The sequence below is a fragment of the Misgurnus anguillicaudatus genome, chromosome 8 (assembly GCF_027580225.2).
Source record: "Misgurnus anguillicaudatus chromosome 8, ASM2758022v2, whole genome shotgun sequence".
NCBI classification, from domain to species: domain Eukaryota; kingdom Metazoa; phylum Chordata; class Actinopteri; order Cypriniformes; family Cobitidae; genus Misgurnus; species Misgurnus anguillicaudatus.
Genome location: NC_073344.2, coordinates 39,678,638 through 39,696,700, shown reverse-complemented (window position 1 = coordinate 39,696,700; position 18,063 = coordinate 39,678,638). Strand labels below are relative to the sequence as shown.

The 18,063-nt window shown below is 38.0% G+C and overlaps 1 protein-coding gene across 5 annotated transcripts in view; it reads left to right on the top strand.

The window, feature by feature from the left end:
* rptor (regulatory associated protein of MTOR, complex 1) overlaps window positions 1-18,063 on the top strand; it is a 245,859-nt gene that overhangs the window by 138,159 nt on the left and 89,637 nt on the right. For 4 of the 5 annotated variants that reach the window (XM_055213775.2, XM_055213774.2, XM_055213771.2 and 1 more), the window contains 5 exons: window positions 328-468; window positions 550-705; window positions 5,395-5,513; window positions 8,297-8,400; window positions 8,965-9,184. In XM_055213775.2, coding sequence (XP_055069750.1) covers window positions 328-468; window positions 550-705; window positions 5,395-5,513; window positions 8,297-8,400; window positions 8,965-9,184 — 740 coding nt within the window. The remainder of the gene's footprint in view (window positions 1-327; window positions 469-549; window positions 706-5,394; window positions 5,514-8,296; window positions 8,401-8,964; window positions 9,185-18,063) is intronic. The other variant, XM_055213773.2, reaches the window with a different exon arrangement.

Genomic DNA, 18,063 nt, shown 5'->3' with positions numbered 1-18,063 from the left:
TCAATCGCAGATTGAATCGCAGTGTTATTATCATATGTGAATAAAAAAACTCAAAACGTGAAACCAATTATACCTGGGCGACATATCTAACATACCTGGGAGGCCCAACAAAGTAAAGTCAGTGTAGGGGAAGCAGAAGCACTGGTTCCTTTTCAGGCATATGACTTGCCTATAGAAAGCCTCTAAATTCTACAACTGATTTGAAATTCAGCATCAGAAGAATTATGTTTTTACCATTATCTACTAACACAGATTAAAGGTTTTGAATGACATGATCCATTGTTCACACTTCCATTTGTCTTTGACCCTTTATCTTACTGTGTTTAGAGACAGGAAACGTTACCCCAGTTAGGGAAAGTCCCACCATTCCTCGTTTACGATCAGTAAACTCCTACACAAACCTTAGAGCTGCCACTACTGCTCGAACCCTCAACAAGAGCCTTCAGAACCTCAACCTCAACGAAGAGGGTGAGTTAATCTCCACTTTACATCATTTATTCTAAAGTTTCAACATCTTTTCCTTATTTTTCTGTTTCCATGTGTTTATAGGTGGTCCAGCAACATTCTCTCCAGGCAACCTGAGCACCAGTAGCAGTGCCAGTAGTACCCTGGGCAGCCCTGAGAATGATGACTACCTCCTCTCCTTTGAAACCATAGACAAGATGAGGAGAGTCAGCTCATATTCTTCCTTAAACTCCCTCATTGGTGAGATGGCCATTTAATCCACAACCACATCTGAGACCCTCATCTGATTTCTCTTCTTTTGAGTGAACCAAATGCCTCTTTAGTTCATTTACAATAGCTGTAAGCACAATAAGAACAATTTTAATAAAAAATGATAATAATAATTTTACTACCAATCAGTGCAGTACAACTAGTGAGTCTATGTCTTGCCTACAGTTTTCTGCAATTGTCTACAGTTGCCTGCAAAAATTCTACATTAAGGTGATTTGCTTTGGTCTGAAGCTGGGTTGGTCTGGTTTCACACTCACTTGATTCTATCGATCCCCAGTGCAATTGCGTTTGTCTTACATCATCACTAATGCACACACACAAATGGATGGAAAACATAACGCAACTCCAGGGGCGCCGTAAGGGGGGGGGGGAAGTTAGGACGATTCTAAGGGCCCATGCACTTTTGAGGGCCCCAGCCAAGGACTGTGCCGCAAACGCAACCCCCTTAAGCTGAGCCCTCTTAGCTCCGCCCCTTCTTTACTCTGCGTGTTAGCGCCATCTTCAATCCACGGTCTCACAGTGCGCGTAAACTTCAGAAGAGAACAAGGTGTGTGTATTTACTGCTATTTGCTATGATATCTGCATATGTGCACTTCCTTACTAAAAATGCAGTTTACACAATGTGACGCTGGAGCAATACAATGCAGTTTTCTTTCCACTGTAAAGTCTTTGCTCTGTTCACCTCAGTTTAAAAATAAACAAGGTGATTTACGTTCCCTGTTTTATGTTATGATTCTAACGCGAAGTCAGCCCTTATAAGCTGTTTTAATTAACGTAGCCCGTTTAAGCTAATTAACATAAACTAGAAATGCGATCGGTTACACACGCCAATGTTTTGTAACGCAATATGCCAAGGAAGGATTTTTATGCAGTCGTGAATCAAGTTGATTGTGATAAAACTGAAATGCAACTAAGGCTAACCTAGTCCAGTTATGTATATTAAAGCTTCTCACCTTGCAACAGCTTTAAGAAATCAATGGAAATCTAAGTTGTAATCTGCTATAGTTGTCATTCATTTCATTTTAGAGTCCCGTTGATTAAAAAACAGTCTGAAGAATCATTTAATAACAGTATAGCTGTTTTCTCAAGTTCACAGTTTCAATGATCTGTCGTTATTTTGCTTTACTGAAGCTGCTGGTGTGTGAAACTTGTTCTTTACCTTATAAATAATGCTAATAATTATAATACAGGCTTTTGTCAAGCATTTTTGAAGCAGTCTTATTTGAGGCATAAGGTAACTGTATAGAAAAGATGCATTGTTGTTGTTCGCCATTTTTAAATGTTACAATGTTAGTGGTGTGTGTAACAGCTGAAGTATACAGTATGTCACTGAGACTGCCTGTGAAAATCAGACTAGTCTCAAATCTTATTGTGAGATAAAAAGCATCACAGTTTAATTTCAAGCATTAATTTCACTATGATTTCAATTGCTGACATGACATTACTCAGTCAATACTAAAGATATCAAGTTTATATTTTCACAAAATGTTCTTTACATTATGTAGGATGATTTAATGTGGAAAACAGTAAACCACAAATAAATACTTCAGCTTAAGAACGTTGCATTTTCTCTGAATATTCGATTAATGTACTGTATTTTTCAATTAGATTTACATTGCACAATAAATTATCTTAGCTGCAGACATTGTAGGTGTCTATAAATACTGATAATTGTGGTCATAACAATAGCAAAATAAATAGTTCTGTATTATTAAATTACAGACAAAGATTTTGAATAGCTACAGTAGATTCTTTCATAGGGCCCAAAATTGCTAGCGGCACCCCTGCGCAACTCACCATATTTTTGTGTTTATAATGCTTTTATTATTTTGGAATCGTTATGCACTGCAAAGCGGGTGACAGCTGCACTTTGATCATTAGACCAGGGGAATGGCGGCTTTCTGCTGCTCACAAATGCGTGCCAGCCTTCACATTACCAATTTTTTATGCAAACTGTGCACTGTTTCAAATGAAACCTTTGTGTGAAAGTGTTTAAGCATACTAAGAGCCTGAAACCCCTAAATATACAGAAGTGTAATAGTTGATATGTTACCATGGCAACAGTTTAAGAAATCAAGACTTTTTTGAGTTTTGCATAGAGTTGTAAATCTTAAGGCCGGGGTGTACTTTTCTCCGCGTCTGCGTCCGGCTCGCGCTTTCCAAGTATACTCCCCGCAGCTACACGAGGATGGCTGCGTTCGACACTATACGCAATACAAATTATTTCTTATTCAAATTATTATTCTACCAGGCCGTCAGGGCTGCACTGATTTGGCGACATTTACAGTACATTAAAACATTAGGATAGGTGAAGAAAAGTAACCGATCCACCATTGCAATCACAGTTTAGAACAAACAACAAGACAACAAAGAACAGGAATCAAACATTATGGTAACAACATGCTCCACAGCTTTCTGTTCTTAAAAGAAGTAAGTTAAAGAAGAAAAACGATAGTGTGTGTGGAAATGCTGTCTATTTCCTTTGTATACTTGTTTGTAGTGGAGTGTCCTGTCTAAATATTTTCACGTGCATACGCTGTTGTACGTGGACTGTACGCGCACTGTCCGCGTGATCTAAAATTTTGGGCTGCACGCGGACGACCGCGGACCTCCTGATGACGAAAATAACAGCATGCGGATGTCGCGCATACGCGGATGCCCCTAGTATTAGCCACTCCCACATGATACAGCCTCCAAGACCAAACAGGCAGATCTGACCTTTAATGCCGGTTTCACACCGCAAGCGTGAGCAGCGCGTATGCGTTGCGTGAGCTGCACATGAGGAGAGCATTTGCTGCGCATGGCCATTGTGCTTTCACATCATTTGCAGCGCATACTGTGCAGTTTGTTAGGTTAGGTTACTTTTATTGTACCCGTAGTTAAATTTGTTTTACAGTGCAATGACATTCAATGGCATCCAGTACAAAAAAAAACACGCACAACACAGAACACTACAAACCACATAGGGACAATTAAATAAATACTCATACTAAATAAAAGTGCTCTCAAAACATTAAAATATTGTCTTTGTAAAAGAACCTAAAAATATCTAAAAAAAACCCCCATCTCTAAATAACAAGTAAAGTTGTTTTTCTTTATTTTCTTTTTGGTTTTATTTGAAAAACAAAAATAGTCTGATTAAAAAAAGGAATTCCAAAAAAATCCGGCGGGCCAACCCCTGATTTGAACGATCATTAAATATGGGGAATTGTCTTCTGACATCCCTAGTGTAGACAGACTCCTTCATTAATGGGCAGTTTAGCGAGATTGCATTAGTGAGTGATTCACTGTTTCAGTTAGTGTTCTTTGCTCACTTTCTGTATAGTTAATTTTTTTGTATTATCCATTAATGCGTAAAACAACAATATACAAATTGAACTCAGCAATGAAATTTCACACAGACTAATGTGCCATAAATGTATTTCCACAACAAATGTATAATGTGAATTTGAAGTCATTTTAAATATGTAAAGTATTTAAATGATAAAAAGTTAAAAGACAGATGCCTCTTCATTACACAGAAGCAAAGGAGAATGTCTTATAAGTGTCTGAGCCTGGGGAGGCACAGAGCAGCATGTCAGATGTTATTATGATGCCTTGAAAATCTTGCCTGACAGCCATTATCATTCATACAGGTTTTAAAAAACATGAGAAGTATGATGACAGGAGTTTTATTTTTAAATCAACAACAACAACAACAACTTTATTTATATAGCACAATTAATTTACGACTTACGTCGACCAATGTGCTTTCCAGGAGGTCATAAAAACATAACATAGGAAAATACATAAAAACAGACAGACAAACAGAGTTTTAAAATAATACAAATAACCTATCAGCCATATGCTTTAGAAAATAGAAGTGTCTTTAGCCTGGACTTAAAAATATTAAGAGAGGTGGCTTGTCTAATGGACAGAGGCAAGGCATTCCAGAGCCTTGGGGCAGCAATAGAGAAAGCACGAGAAAACACTTCAGTCTCGACTTAGGAGTGACCAAAAGTTCCTGGTTGGAAGACCGAAGGGACCTAGTAGGTTGATACTCGATCAGTAACTCCCCAAGATAAGGGGGGACCAAACCATTCAAAGATTTGTAAACAAGGAGCAAAACCTTAAAATCGACTCTAAAACAAACAAATGTAGTGAACATAAAACAGGGGTAATATGCTCCCTTTTTTGACCCCACACAAGAGTCTAGCCGCAGCATTTTGGACAAGCTGCAAGCGGGATAAAGCTGTCTGGCTAATCCCAATATAAAGTGAGTTGCAATAGTCCAGTCTAGATGAAATAAAAACATGAATGACTTTCTCAAAATCTTTAAAGGCTTAGCTTTGGATAGCAAACGCAACTGAAAAAAGCAGGCCTTAACAACTGAGTTTATTTGTCTGTCAATAAATGAAATGAAGCTAAAAATGGTACAGTAGTTGCAGGCCTTTCAGGACATCACCAGATGCCTTGGTTAAAGCTAAATTTAAAGCTTGTCAGTCTGTGCAGTGCATCCACAATTACCAGCAAACTGGTGTGCACAGCACATAATGCTAGTAAAGAAGAAAAAACTTTGTTGCTATGATTTTCAAACAGCTTATCTGCCTGTAGTTCTATGAGTTTTGCTTGGTTTTCTATGGTGAAATTTAACAACACTTGTGTGTGTTCCCTTTTCAGGTGTGTCTTTTAACAGTGTATATACTCAGATTTGGAGGGTACTACTGCATCTTGCAGCAGATCCATTTCCAGATGTCTCTGATCTGGCCATGAAGGTTCTCAATAACATTGCATACAAGGTACAGACCCTTCTGCATATCTCCTTATCTTTGCCCACTGTTCATTCAAATAATAACTTTCGTACTGATATACAGAACTTATGAGCAAGTAGCCAGACAGGCAGTTTAACAGCAGTGGAAATCAAGCATAATTTAGAATGTTCAAAATTAGACCTTTTTAACCATCACACCATGGCCTTTAAAATGTAACCAAACAAGTAGATGAAACCTTAGTAGTACCATAACATAGAATGTATATGTATTATGGTATTACATATAATCAGTAGACCTTAAGTGAACTGGAATTTGGGTGAGGAAGACAGAGTGGTTTGAGTACTGGTTCTCAGCACAACCTGAGGATTTTATTGCTTTATGGGTATCTCCACAAGCAAACCCAATGCTGATCTCTTGAACAGATGCCTTACATTACAATAACAACCGCTTTCATGCTGGGCGGTGGAGTTTCCGTTCACCAGAACACAATCATTAAGGCTGAATCGCATTGGGGATAAGGTCCTCGTGCCGGTCCTGGCTTGCTCCATTCACTTGCAGTGGTGTGGATCCACGGTGATGTTAAGCACGCTACGTCGTACATTTGGTTTACAAAGACAGGCCTGCGGCTCCTGCTTTGTCCTGCCTTTTTTCGCCTTCTCTTTTCTCTCTTCTCTTCTGACGGCTCCTACAAGTGATCTCTACCAGCAACCCCGATCAAGGCCTAAAATCATGATCTTGGCTCTCTTTATGAGTTTAGGCCAAACTCACGTGAGTTTGGGACCAAGAATGGATTTTCAACAATCAGAAAACTACTTATTCTCTTCTGAACCTTTTGGAACAACTTTTCAAATTAACTTGGACTCTTGGTTTGCACACCGACAACCTGGACCAACGTCTGTTCTTCCAGCATGCAAATGCTGCAAACTGAACTCTGTTTTCCATCAAAACCCTAAGGGGCAGGACACGCCAAAGCTTTTTTACGCAGTTGAAAACGCCTGGAGGACGCTGAGTGCCAGCTTTTTTGCTAGCTGCGAGCTTTTTTGAAAAACGCAGCACTTCCTTAATTATTAATGAATGACTTATCATTATCAAAACGATGATTTGTTGTTTTAAACAACACTAATCCAAAACACCTAAATTCGCTACAGCTTTGCACCTTTTGGTGCAGGCCATTCCTCGATGCTCAGGCTGAACTGTAACCAAGTTTTCTTAGGAAGTATCTAATTTGTTATTTTTTTAAGTTTAGTTATTGAAAATGTTTTTTGTTACATCTTTGTGTGATGTTCTGTAAATCGTGGCTTTAAAATGTTATGAGGAATCATCTGTGTGCTGCATGTGAAAGAAAATAAAAGTTACCCATTTGTTGACTGCCTGGTCTGGTCCCCCTCCCAACCCATGCACACACACAAATATGAGTTGACAATCAGTCGACTAGGGGTGGGCGATATGACCAAAATCTTCTATCACGATAGGATTAATCTTATATCATGATAACAATATGTATTACGGTAGAGTTTTTTATGTTTTAATACCATAGAAATTTTCATAATTCTCACAAAAAACATATACAAGCATAGAAAGAAGATAAAAACAAACATAACTCAAGCTCTCTGAAGATAAGCAGTCAATGATATAAGTATGATAATAAATAATTATGCATGTATGTATAGGCTTATATATATATTTATTTAAGGTAGAAAAGTGATTTAATCAAGAGCAGTGAGAGATTTTCTCTCAATGTTGTTTGATTAACACGAGTGATAAACAGAAGCAAAATTAGGTAAGTTCCATTTAAGACCAAAGTCCGGATCCTATAAACACATGCGCTTTCTCTTTTAGCTGTTTACTTTCTCTTAAGACCTAACTTGTTGTGTTTATGAGGATGCTTGCAAAGACGGGAATTTTGACGCATATGTGTATTTAAGGCCAATAAAGCGGGAAAAATGCTCCTGAGCTTAATGAGCAGCAGTTGCGCGACTTGCGCGCTCCTCACAGACAGAAAGAGCAGCGGTTGCGCGACTTGTCCGCTTCTGACAAACAGAAAGAACGCACGCATACAGATCTGTATGTCTGTGTTTCAATGGCTTAAAATAACTTGTTTTAAAACTGCAGTGCTTAAATACGTGTACAAACGTTACGTTTTCGCAACCATGCGCACAGGAGCGTGACGTGGGCACGTAACCTCGATAGAAACGATAGTCCAAAATCTCTACCGGTTGACAAATTTCTACCAGTTAATTATGTCTACAGGTTTATCGCCCACCCCTACAGTCGACTATAGAAAGAATCAACAATTCTGATTGGAATATGTAAATCCTTAGTCAGGGACACCCTTACTAGGAAGTGAAATGGCTCGAATGTAACAAGTTTCAAGAGAGTGAGTGAGAAAACTTTATTACTATTATATTATTTATTTATACTAGTGATGCAGGCGATTGAAATCGGAAATGGGTGTGACCCCTAATAACAGTATTTTGGCTTTGTCAAGCCAACATAATTAGCAATAACATAATTACCCATTAATTGCTTGGGTTTGTTGAGCATTTGCAGCTTTTATGGACTGCATGCTGCTTTCTGTTTTTTCTTTCTGTTTCACTAGGAAGTACACCAAATGAGAAAAGAAACCATGTCATATCAAGTGACGGTTTGGAATATTTAATTATATGACATGTTTGCAGTCCCAAAATCTGACAGTATTTATATTTCACAATTAAAAAAAAACTCGTTAAAATACTACAGTAGTTAGTTGTCATTTTGTTCATATAGTATAAGTGCTATAACACATCAGGTTTATGTCTCTGTTTTATCAGGCTACCATTAACGCTCGGACACAAAGAATTTTAGACTCTGGATCTCTGACTCAATCAGCTCCCTCCAGCCCCACCAGCAAAGGAACACTCATACATCAGGCAGGGTAAGATGCACACATGCTTAAATATGTATTTAATTATTTGAAAATCAGCAGTAGGACCAGTCAAAGGTGTACAAAATAGCAGGGTAATGGCAGAGAACGTGACAAACTGTCAAATTCGCACAATGTGGTGTCAAAAACACACAGTTTACAAAATTACAGTCAGTTATTGTATTAATTGAACCCTGAAACTCTGAAAAAAAACATGTTACACATTTTTGTTTAGTATTTGCTGGCTTTTATCAGAATTGGCATCGAATATCGGCTAATTTAATTTATATAGCGGTTTTCACAATTGTTTAATTGTTCGAAAGCAGCTTTACATTAATAAAAACAGGAGAAAGCACAGAAAAATCAGAGGACAACAAAAGCCAGTAAATCAGTGGTTTGTTGAGCTTCATGGTAGCAGGAACTGGGTCTATAAGTGTCAGTGTCCTCGGGTCCAAGGAGGGAGACAAGGATAAAATGAAAATAATCAACATTTAAAAAAAATCTGATATGAAACATCCAATATCATGCATCTCTGGTTTTAGCGATGCCTGGCAACTGCTGTTGATTTTGTTTTAGCATGCTGCATTGCAGATCCAAACGGTCTTCATCTCCTTCCAGCGGATCTCCGCCAATGCCTGGTGCCTCCAGCTCCAGCCTCACCAATGAAGTGCCCAAACCACCTATCCGCGAGGGGCCACCAACTCGCCCGCCATACACGCCTACGCTTGGTGGTCAGGCACCCCACTCGCAGCAGTTCCCACGCACCAGGAAGATGTTTGACAAGGGTCCAGATCAGGTATGGTGGAGTAGGATGAACTGAGCATTGGCTAAGTAGGCAGCTAGGAAAGAAAAACTCTGTGTTGCTGAATGATTGTAGATAAATGGTTACGGTTCCTGAACAAACTAAATAACTAAAGAAAAAAAATAGGTTCCCTCTGAAACAAAAAAGGAAAAAATTGGCCCAACAAAACATCCAGGGGAAACAAAAAAAACCCACCAAACATTTGGTCATCCATTTTATAAATGAGGCTCCTCCCCTCCAAAATTCAAGCTAGCCAATCATCGTACAAATTCATTTACATAACAAATGCTTTCCTTTTATCTGACGTGTTTAAACCATTACTATTTCAATCTGAATATCAGTAAAAACAGCATCTTTTAATATGCTTTTTTCACATAAAGACTTTCATTACGCTGATTTTGGACATACAGATGTGATTTATACGTCATTTAAAACATGAAAGTAGGGCTGCACGATTAATCGGAAAATAACCGAAACTGAAATTCAGAAACGTTAACCGACCCCATTTTATAATGTCGGGTTATTTTCGGTTTTTAATCCTGTTAATACTTTCCCTTTAAAACATACTACCGCGTGTGAGGTTATGTGGCTCCACCCCGTCCAGTCAGTAGCATAGAGACACATGGAGGAGAACTCAAACACTGTGTAAACTGAGCAGATCATCTAGTGCAAAGAAAAACTAAATAGTCGCGCATGTGCGGGCCCCCGTGATAAAACTACGGATTGCGGGATCGAGTTTTTACCGCAAATTTGCATGACGCGTAAAACTTTTATGTCACCTTGCGTTCAGTTGAATCTACCGATGAGTCTACGCAACCCGGGTAAAGTCAACACATACCTCAGAACCACAAGAAGACACGGGCAAGCAGGGTTTTTTTAGACATGGCAGAGATGAGGGAGAGAGAAAACGGGAGAACTTCTAGTCTACATTAACACCAGAAACATTATAGATGAGAGTAAAGGTTTTATATAGCAGTGCCCAGGAAAACTGAATAGAAGACAAGAAACGGGTAAAGGATACAATGTGTATTACCATGCCACTCATCTCATTATCTGGCTATAACTTATTGTATATGTATGTATCTTATTGCTAGAATTAATCATTGTATGAATCTTTGGTTCATAGGTTCCTATTCTGAAAGTTTCATCAATTGTGCATAATAACATGTGCAGCAACTGCATATTGTCAAGTCTATTTAGTATTTTTCAGTAATGCAGTTATTTTGGGCGGAAATGTGAATAATTGCATTGCAGGCTGATTTAAGTTGTGCCCTAAATTTTCTGCTTGTGCTCCTAAAATTTTCAGTTAGGGGGTACAGTACTCCTAATAGCAAAAAAGTTAGTCTGGGGCCCTGAATTACTAGACTTAAAAAAGTTATTTATTTTCTAAGTTTTTAAGGAAACTTGCAGTACACTGTCAAAAATAAAGGAACGAAGCTGTCACTGGGGCAGTACCCTTTAAAAAAGGTCCTAATATGTACCATTTAGGTACAAATATGTACCTTTAAAGGTACATTTTGGCAGTTCAAAGTACTAATATGCCCTCTTTGGGTACAAATGTGTACCCTTTTGAAAGGGTACTGTCCCAGTGACAACTTTTGTACCTTTATTTCTGAGAGTGTATACGGTAAACTAAAATGTGACTGTTTTCATTTCAAGCAATGTATGCTTTGAAGTCAAAATGTTACATAAATAACCTTCACACAAAATACTTTCCTCTTCACTTATTTCTTTTAAAATCACAAAGATAACAACAAATGCCCTTTCAATAGGAAAATATATCCCACCTTTAATATCTGAGCATATTTAAAATACAAACCTTGCCAGTGAACTATGAGGCAAAATAAATAAATAAAATATAACCGTTCATTAATCGTAACCAATGTCAAATGTTAAATTAACCGAGGTTTTGATTTTAGGTCAAATCGTTCAGCTCTACATTAAAGTGTCTAGTTTTCTTCTGTCCACTCCCAATAAAAACAATGCTGTGCTTTTTGCAAAATTAAAGGGGTGGTTCAATGGTATTTCATGCATTCTGACTTAACACAGTTTAAGACTTGTTTCCTCATGCTATACATAGGCAAAGTGTCAAAAAAGCATTTGGACATGTTACAGAGTATTTCTGTGCCAAATGCACCTCGTCAGGGTTGGTACAGGTTTCTGATTTTTTTTTTTTTGAGTACGCCCCAGCTGACGTTTCAGGGGTTTCTATATGTATCACTGTACAGATAGTCAGAGGTTGCCACCTGGTTGTGGGAGGAAAGGGAAAGCGCCTATTCATTACCGTAACACCTTAACTTAACTCAGCCCTAAAACACAGAATGAAGGTGTGGTTGGGTTAATGTTGAGCAGACATGAGCAGACATGGTCGTGGAACAAACCTGACCCGAGACAAACCTCCGACCCGGCCCAGTGGCAATTTTTTTAACCTGATTGTAAACTGATGAGTGGAATCAGGCGTTTCGTATAAGACGACATCATTAGAACCTGCTCACTGCACATTAAGCTTTACAGGGCTTAAATGTGCAGGGATTAGCTTAAGATAGGACTAGACCTTAGTTTAATTAGGAAATATAACTTGTTTTATCAAACATGCCTTACTATGTGCATTTTGAGGCACAACAAAAAAGGGTACTGATGTTTTTAAAGCTATGTCAGTGCAAGTTGTAGTTTGGACAGCTCTTACATTTATTTTAGTCTAGGACTAGTCTAATCCCTGTCCTGGAAAAATGCCCCTTAAACTACAATAATTCCCACCCAGGCACAAGGATACAGTTTCTACCGGAGCAGCAGGAGTCACTCACAACCCTTACTGGAAACATTTGTACTTGTAATTTGTTCTCAGTTTTGTTTGTAAAAAATGGAAAACTACGGTGCAAGTTCACATACGGCACAGCAATAAATCAAAGCAAACCTGCAAGGACATTTAATGAGCTTGGCTGTGGATGCATTGGAAGTTCTTCATAAAACTATTGAGCAAAGATTGATTGATGATCAAAATTGAAACCATCTCCAGAACAGTGAGCAATGTATGTGTTGTATTTTAAGGGTTCCAAAGGGTTCAGTTTTTTAGCCCAAGGGTTAATTTGCCTAAAAAATAAAATGTAAAATAATAAATGTAATACTAACCATTGTGTCAATGTGGTTTATTTAGAAGACACTGGGGTTTTGATCATTAACTATTTAACTTTTGCTTAACTTCTTTCATTTCTGGTTTTAAAGGGGACATATCATGAAAATCTGACTTTTTCCATGTTTTAAGTGCTACAATTGCATGGATTGAAGTTCTTCATTGTTAATACGGATTTCTAGCAATTACAGGGAGTCTGTGACGAATTTCCATCAATTGCAAAATTATTAAATTCACTTTCATAAAGACGACATGTATTCACCTTGTTAAGTGGCCTGTGATCAAAGCCTGGAGTGGGGCGAAATCATGTTTCTCTCTCCACTGTAAGCGTTCTGTAATCACTACGCATCGGATCCAGTCCGGGTTTTCTGGCTGTAGCATGTTAAGCTGAGGTAAAACTTTATTTCAGCTAGCATGGACGTACTTATAATGCAGGAAGGCTCCGATGTTTTGGAGATCGATAAAGGTGTAAAAGACTATGGAGATTGGAGATTGACTTGGCTTAGCAAAATGAGGAAGATTGGCAAGCCTTTCAGTTCGTGGGCTAAAAAATCAAACAGCCAGGTAAAGTTAACTTGTCTGTTTTTGCACAGTATGCATTAGGGGTCCTGTATTTTGGGGGTAATTTGATTTATCCCGCACATGATCGTTTTTGACTGCTACGCTGATCTAACCAGCGGCTGATACAACGGGTTTGTTGAATTCATGGGTAAACTTGATGTGATGCCACAAGAACCAAGTGGCAGTCAGATGACATTAAAATCCTGTGAGAGCGATTTGAGAAATCATAAAAGGAAACTGCTTTCGAAATGCTCCTGTGGTACTTTGATGTCATCCACCTTTCGGTTCTTGCAGTTGCATGTGTGCGTGGTCACAAAATCTTAATGTTTGTACGTGTATTTAAGCACAGCATTTTAAAACAAGTGATTTAAGACATTGAAATACAAAAAACAGTGCTAAATGTGCGAGCTGTTTCTGTGTGAGGAGCATGCATGCCGCACATTCGCTTCTTATTGAGCTTGTGAGTTTTTTTGCCGCTTTGGCCTTAAATACAAATATGCATAAAAAATCCCGTCTTTGCAAGTATCCTCATAAACACAACAATTTAGGCCTTAGGTGAAAGTAAACAGCAGAAAAAGAAAAGGCACAAGTAACAGTAGTGTTATTTTGGATTCGGACTTTGGTCTTAAAGGGGAAGTTACCTAATTTTGCTTTTATCTGTCACTAATGTTAATCATTTAATTGTTAATCAATCTCTCACTGGTCTTGACTAAATCACTTTTATACCTTTACTAAGATATTATTATTTATCATCCTCATTTCATCACTGACTGTTTATCTTGAGTGAGCTTGAGTTTGGTTCTTGTGTAATATATGCACGTTGCGCAATGCGCACAATGCGTTGGTTTTAAGTGCATGACATTGTGCATAAATTAGCACATCAGCGCTACCTATGTTGTAAAACAATACTTTGTTGATAAAGGTACAGTCATTCAATTTACACCTGTCACTATGGTAACAGTCATCCTGTGCGAATTGTACACTAGTTTGACTCAAGTTGCTCTTTCAGGGTTTATATTCATACATACTGCATTAGAGCTGTGATACTAAGCTGTTGTGTGAACAGAAAAGACCCTGGATTATTTGTTTGTGTGTACTGAATAATATGATATACAAATTTCTGTAACACTTTTCAAATAGTTTGTATTTGTTAACGCATTAGCATTAGTTCAAGTTTAAGTTCATTTTATTTGTTAAGCGCTTTAAAAAAGGTTGAAACCTACCAAAGTGCTGTACATAGTCAGGCATACAGTAAAAACGTAATAGTAAGGCATAAAACTTAAAACACACGACAACACAAATTAACAGGCAGGATGTCCATGGCTAGTTACATAATACAATTATAAAGACATAAAAATAAAATCAAAATAAACCCTTCAGGGTCAATTAAAAGCACAATTAAAAAGAAAAGTTTTCAGACTCTTTTTGAATTCTGATATGGTAGAAGCCGTTTTAATTGCCAAGGGTAACTTATTCCAGAGGGTAGGACCGGCTACAGCCATGGCACGGTTACCTCTTGTCTTTAAGCGAGATTTTGGAACCTGCAAGAGGAACTGATCATTGGAGCGAAGGCTCCTATTAGAGCTGTAACGAGAGAATAGAGTAGATGGATATGGGGGGGCGTGATTATTTAGAGATACACCAGTAGTAAAATTTTGAACTCAATGCGAAACTCAATAGGTAGCCAGTGCAATGATCTAAGAAGGGGTGTAACATGATCATATTTCTTGTAACCTTTCAGAAATTTAGCCGCTGCGTTTTGTACTAGTTGAAGTCGGGAAACATTACATATTCACATTAGTTAATGCATTATATAACATGACCAAACAATGAAAAATATAGGGTATGTAAGCAATTGTTACTTCTTGTTTATGTCATTACAGTAATTGATGTTAGTTTATGGTGCATTAACTATGTTAAAGCAACACTGTAGTTTTTTTACCTTTAAATAATGTCTCTAAAATTATTTAAGTGATAGAAGAACTTTAAACTGGACAAATTATACTGTTGCTGCAACCTGAGCAGCCTCCTAGCTGCTACAAGCACACTCTGAAAGTGGCGGTGGAGGGTACAGCACACAGCCCCGCCCCGCCCCTCCCCTGTCTGATACCAGGCACTGTTGCGCTTTTCAACCACATGGGGGAGCTGTAAGTCTTTTTTTTATTAAAGAAGGATAATGCAAAATACAATGATACAGAGGACAATGAATTTTAACATCCTTCAGTATATTTATATACTAACACACATAAAATACACCCTCCCCAGGCAGCATGGATACAAAAAAAACATAATTCCTGGTTACAGAAGCTTAACAAATACAATAAAATTAGGACCTGTGCATGGCTTCCATTATGTAAAGGAGATGAAAACCGGACTATCATTGGGATAATGCATATGTACAGCATAGGTTAACTCGTGGGTAGAAGAAATAAATAAGCAGACAGAAAAAAAAACACTAATAATAATAATAATAATAGAGGAAAACCCCACTAATCAGGTAATTCTTTCAAACTTTTAAAGTATGACAAAATAGGATCCCATTTAATATAGAATCCCTCTGCAGATCCCCTGAGTGTGAATTTAATCTTTTCTAATTTTAAAAAGAACATTACATCCTCCAGCCAGGATGACACAGATGGAGGAAGAGGAGATTTCCAGCTCAGTAAAATTCTTCTACGGGCTAATAAGGAGATATAAGCAATAACATTCTTTTGGGGTGTAGTTAGGGCGGTGTCCATATCATCACTAGGAGTACCAAATATGGCTATTTAAGGACAGGGCTCCAGCGTCACCATAAGGGCCTCGTTAATGGCTTTGAAAATCAATGACCAATAGTTCTCCAGTGAAGGACAGGACCAGAACATGTGTAACAGGTTGGCTGGGGAAAAGGAGCATCTATCACAGGAAGCGTCTAGACCAGGGAATATTCTGGCTAGCCGCGCCTTAGTCAAATGAACCATATGCAGCACTTTAAATTGTATAAGTCGTAGTCTCACTAAAGAAGAGGATGAGTGAATAGTTTTAAGTGCCTTTCCCCAGAAATCCTCAGATAGTTCTATAGCTAGATCGTCCTCCCATCTGGATTTGATCTTATCCAAATTGTGTGTTTGAAGGGACAGAAGCTGGGAGTATAAAATAGAAATCAACCCTTTATTAGTAACACAAGATGTAAGATTTTCCAAAGGAGAGGAGGGGGCAAGATCTGGAAAGGGTGGGAATTTGTTTTTAATAAAACTACGAATTTGAAGGTATCTGAAAAAATGATTATGTGGAAGGTCATACAATCTTCTGAGATTCTCAAAGCTGTTGAATACGCCTTCAGCATGGAGATCTTTAATACATTTCAAACCCGATGTTTCCCAGTATCTAAATGATGAGTCCAGTATAGAAGGTGAAAATAAATGATTTTTGTATATAGGACCTAAAATTGATGCTGTTAGAACTTTATAGTGATTCCGAAACCGATTAAAAATTTTAAGAGTTGACAGCAATGTGGGGTTAGTTGTAAATTGGGAGGTTTTCATAGGTAAAGAGGAATATACCAAAGCAGGGAGAGAAGAAAGATTACATGTTTGTGCCTCAATTAGACACCAATTTGTATCTGGGCGATGAAGCCAGAATAATATCTTTTGAATATTTGATGCCCAGTAATAATGAATAAAGCTTGGGAGGCCTAAGCCACCTGCATCACAGGGCCTCTGAAAAGTATGTTTATTTACCCTAGGTATTTTATTTTCCCAAATAAAAGAAGATATATATTGATCAATTGAGTTGAAAAAGGACTTTGGTAGAAAAACTGGTAACATTTGGAACAGGTATAAGAATTTAGGAAGAATAGTCATTTTCACAGAATGTATCCTGCCAGCTAGAGTAAGGGGAAGACTATTCCACCTGTTCAGCTCAGTTCTCATTTCTTTTAATTGAACTTTAAAATTAGCTTCAAACAGAAGCGAGAAAGAATGTGTCATGTTGATCCCAAGGTATCTAAACCCGTTGGGAGAAAAACGAAAAGGCAATAATTCTCGTTGAATTTTCAGAGCCGAATTATTAATGGGAAAACATTAGCTTTTTTCAAAATTTAATTTGTATCCCGAAAAGGCACCAAACCGATTTAGCAAAGAGATAATTAAGGGGCTGCTGGATACCGGGTCACTAACATAAATCAAGAGATCGTCGGTGTATAAGGAGACACGGTGTTCGATGCCCCCCCTTATGGTTCCATGAAACATTGTAGTGTTTTTCAAAACTATTGAGAGAGGCTCAATCGCGATGGCAAACAGAAGTGGGGATAAGGGGCATCCCTGTTGCGTTCCCCGTGTTAGTGGAAAAAAGTCTGATCGAGTATAGTTAGTCCGAATGGATGCTAAAGGAGAATGGTATAGTAGCTTGATCCAAGAAATAAAGGTATTGCCAAAGCCAAAATTTTTTAGTACCGCAAACAGATATGGCCATTCGATTCGATCGAATGCCTTCTCCGCATCCAAGGAAATAACTAACTCTGGATGCGGAGAAGGGACTGGTACATACATTATGTTGGATAATCTGCGAATATTAGAAAAAGATTTTCTGTTTTTAATGAATCCCGTTTGGTCATCTGAAATTATTAAAGAAAGAACATGCTCTAAACGGAGTGCTAGTATTTTAGATAGAATTTTAATGTCTGTATTTAAAAGTGATATAGGGCGATATGATCCACATAGGGTAGCGTCTTTATCTTTTTTGAGAAGAAGTGAAATTGATGCCTGCGAAAAAGTTGGGGGAAGAGAACCTGCTCCCATAGACTCTTTAAACACTTCGAAGAGAATGGGCGCAAGCTTTGTCTTAAATTTCTTTAAAAAGTCAGGGTAGCCATCAAGACCAGGAGATTTGCCACTTTTCATGGCCATTATAGCCACATTAATCTCTTCGAGTTCAAGGTCATGTTCTAACTCTACCATCTGATCTATTTGCAGTGAAGGGGTATCCAAATCATTTAGGAAGTTATTCATATCCTCAGGGTCTGCCGGGAATTCTGAAGTATAGGAATAAAAAGTAGTGAGGAATAAAAAGTTTTGAAAATGTTGTTTATTTCTTTCAGATTACAGGTTAAAGTTTGATTAGAGTCTTTAAACTGAGAAATAATCCGAGAAGCGGTTTGTCGTTTTAACTGGTGAGCCAAAAGTCGGCTAGATTTGTCTCCATA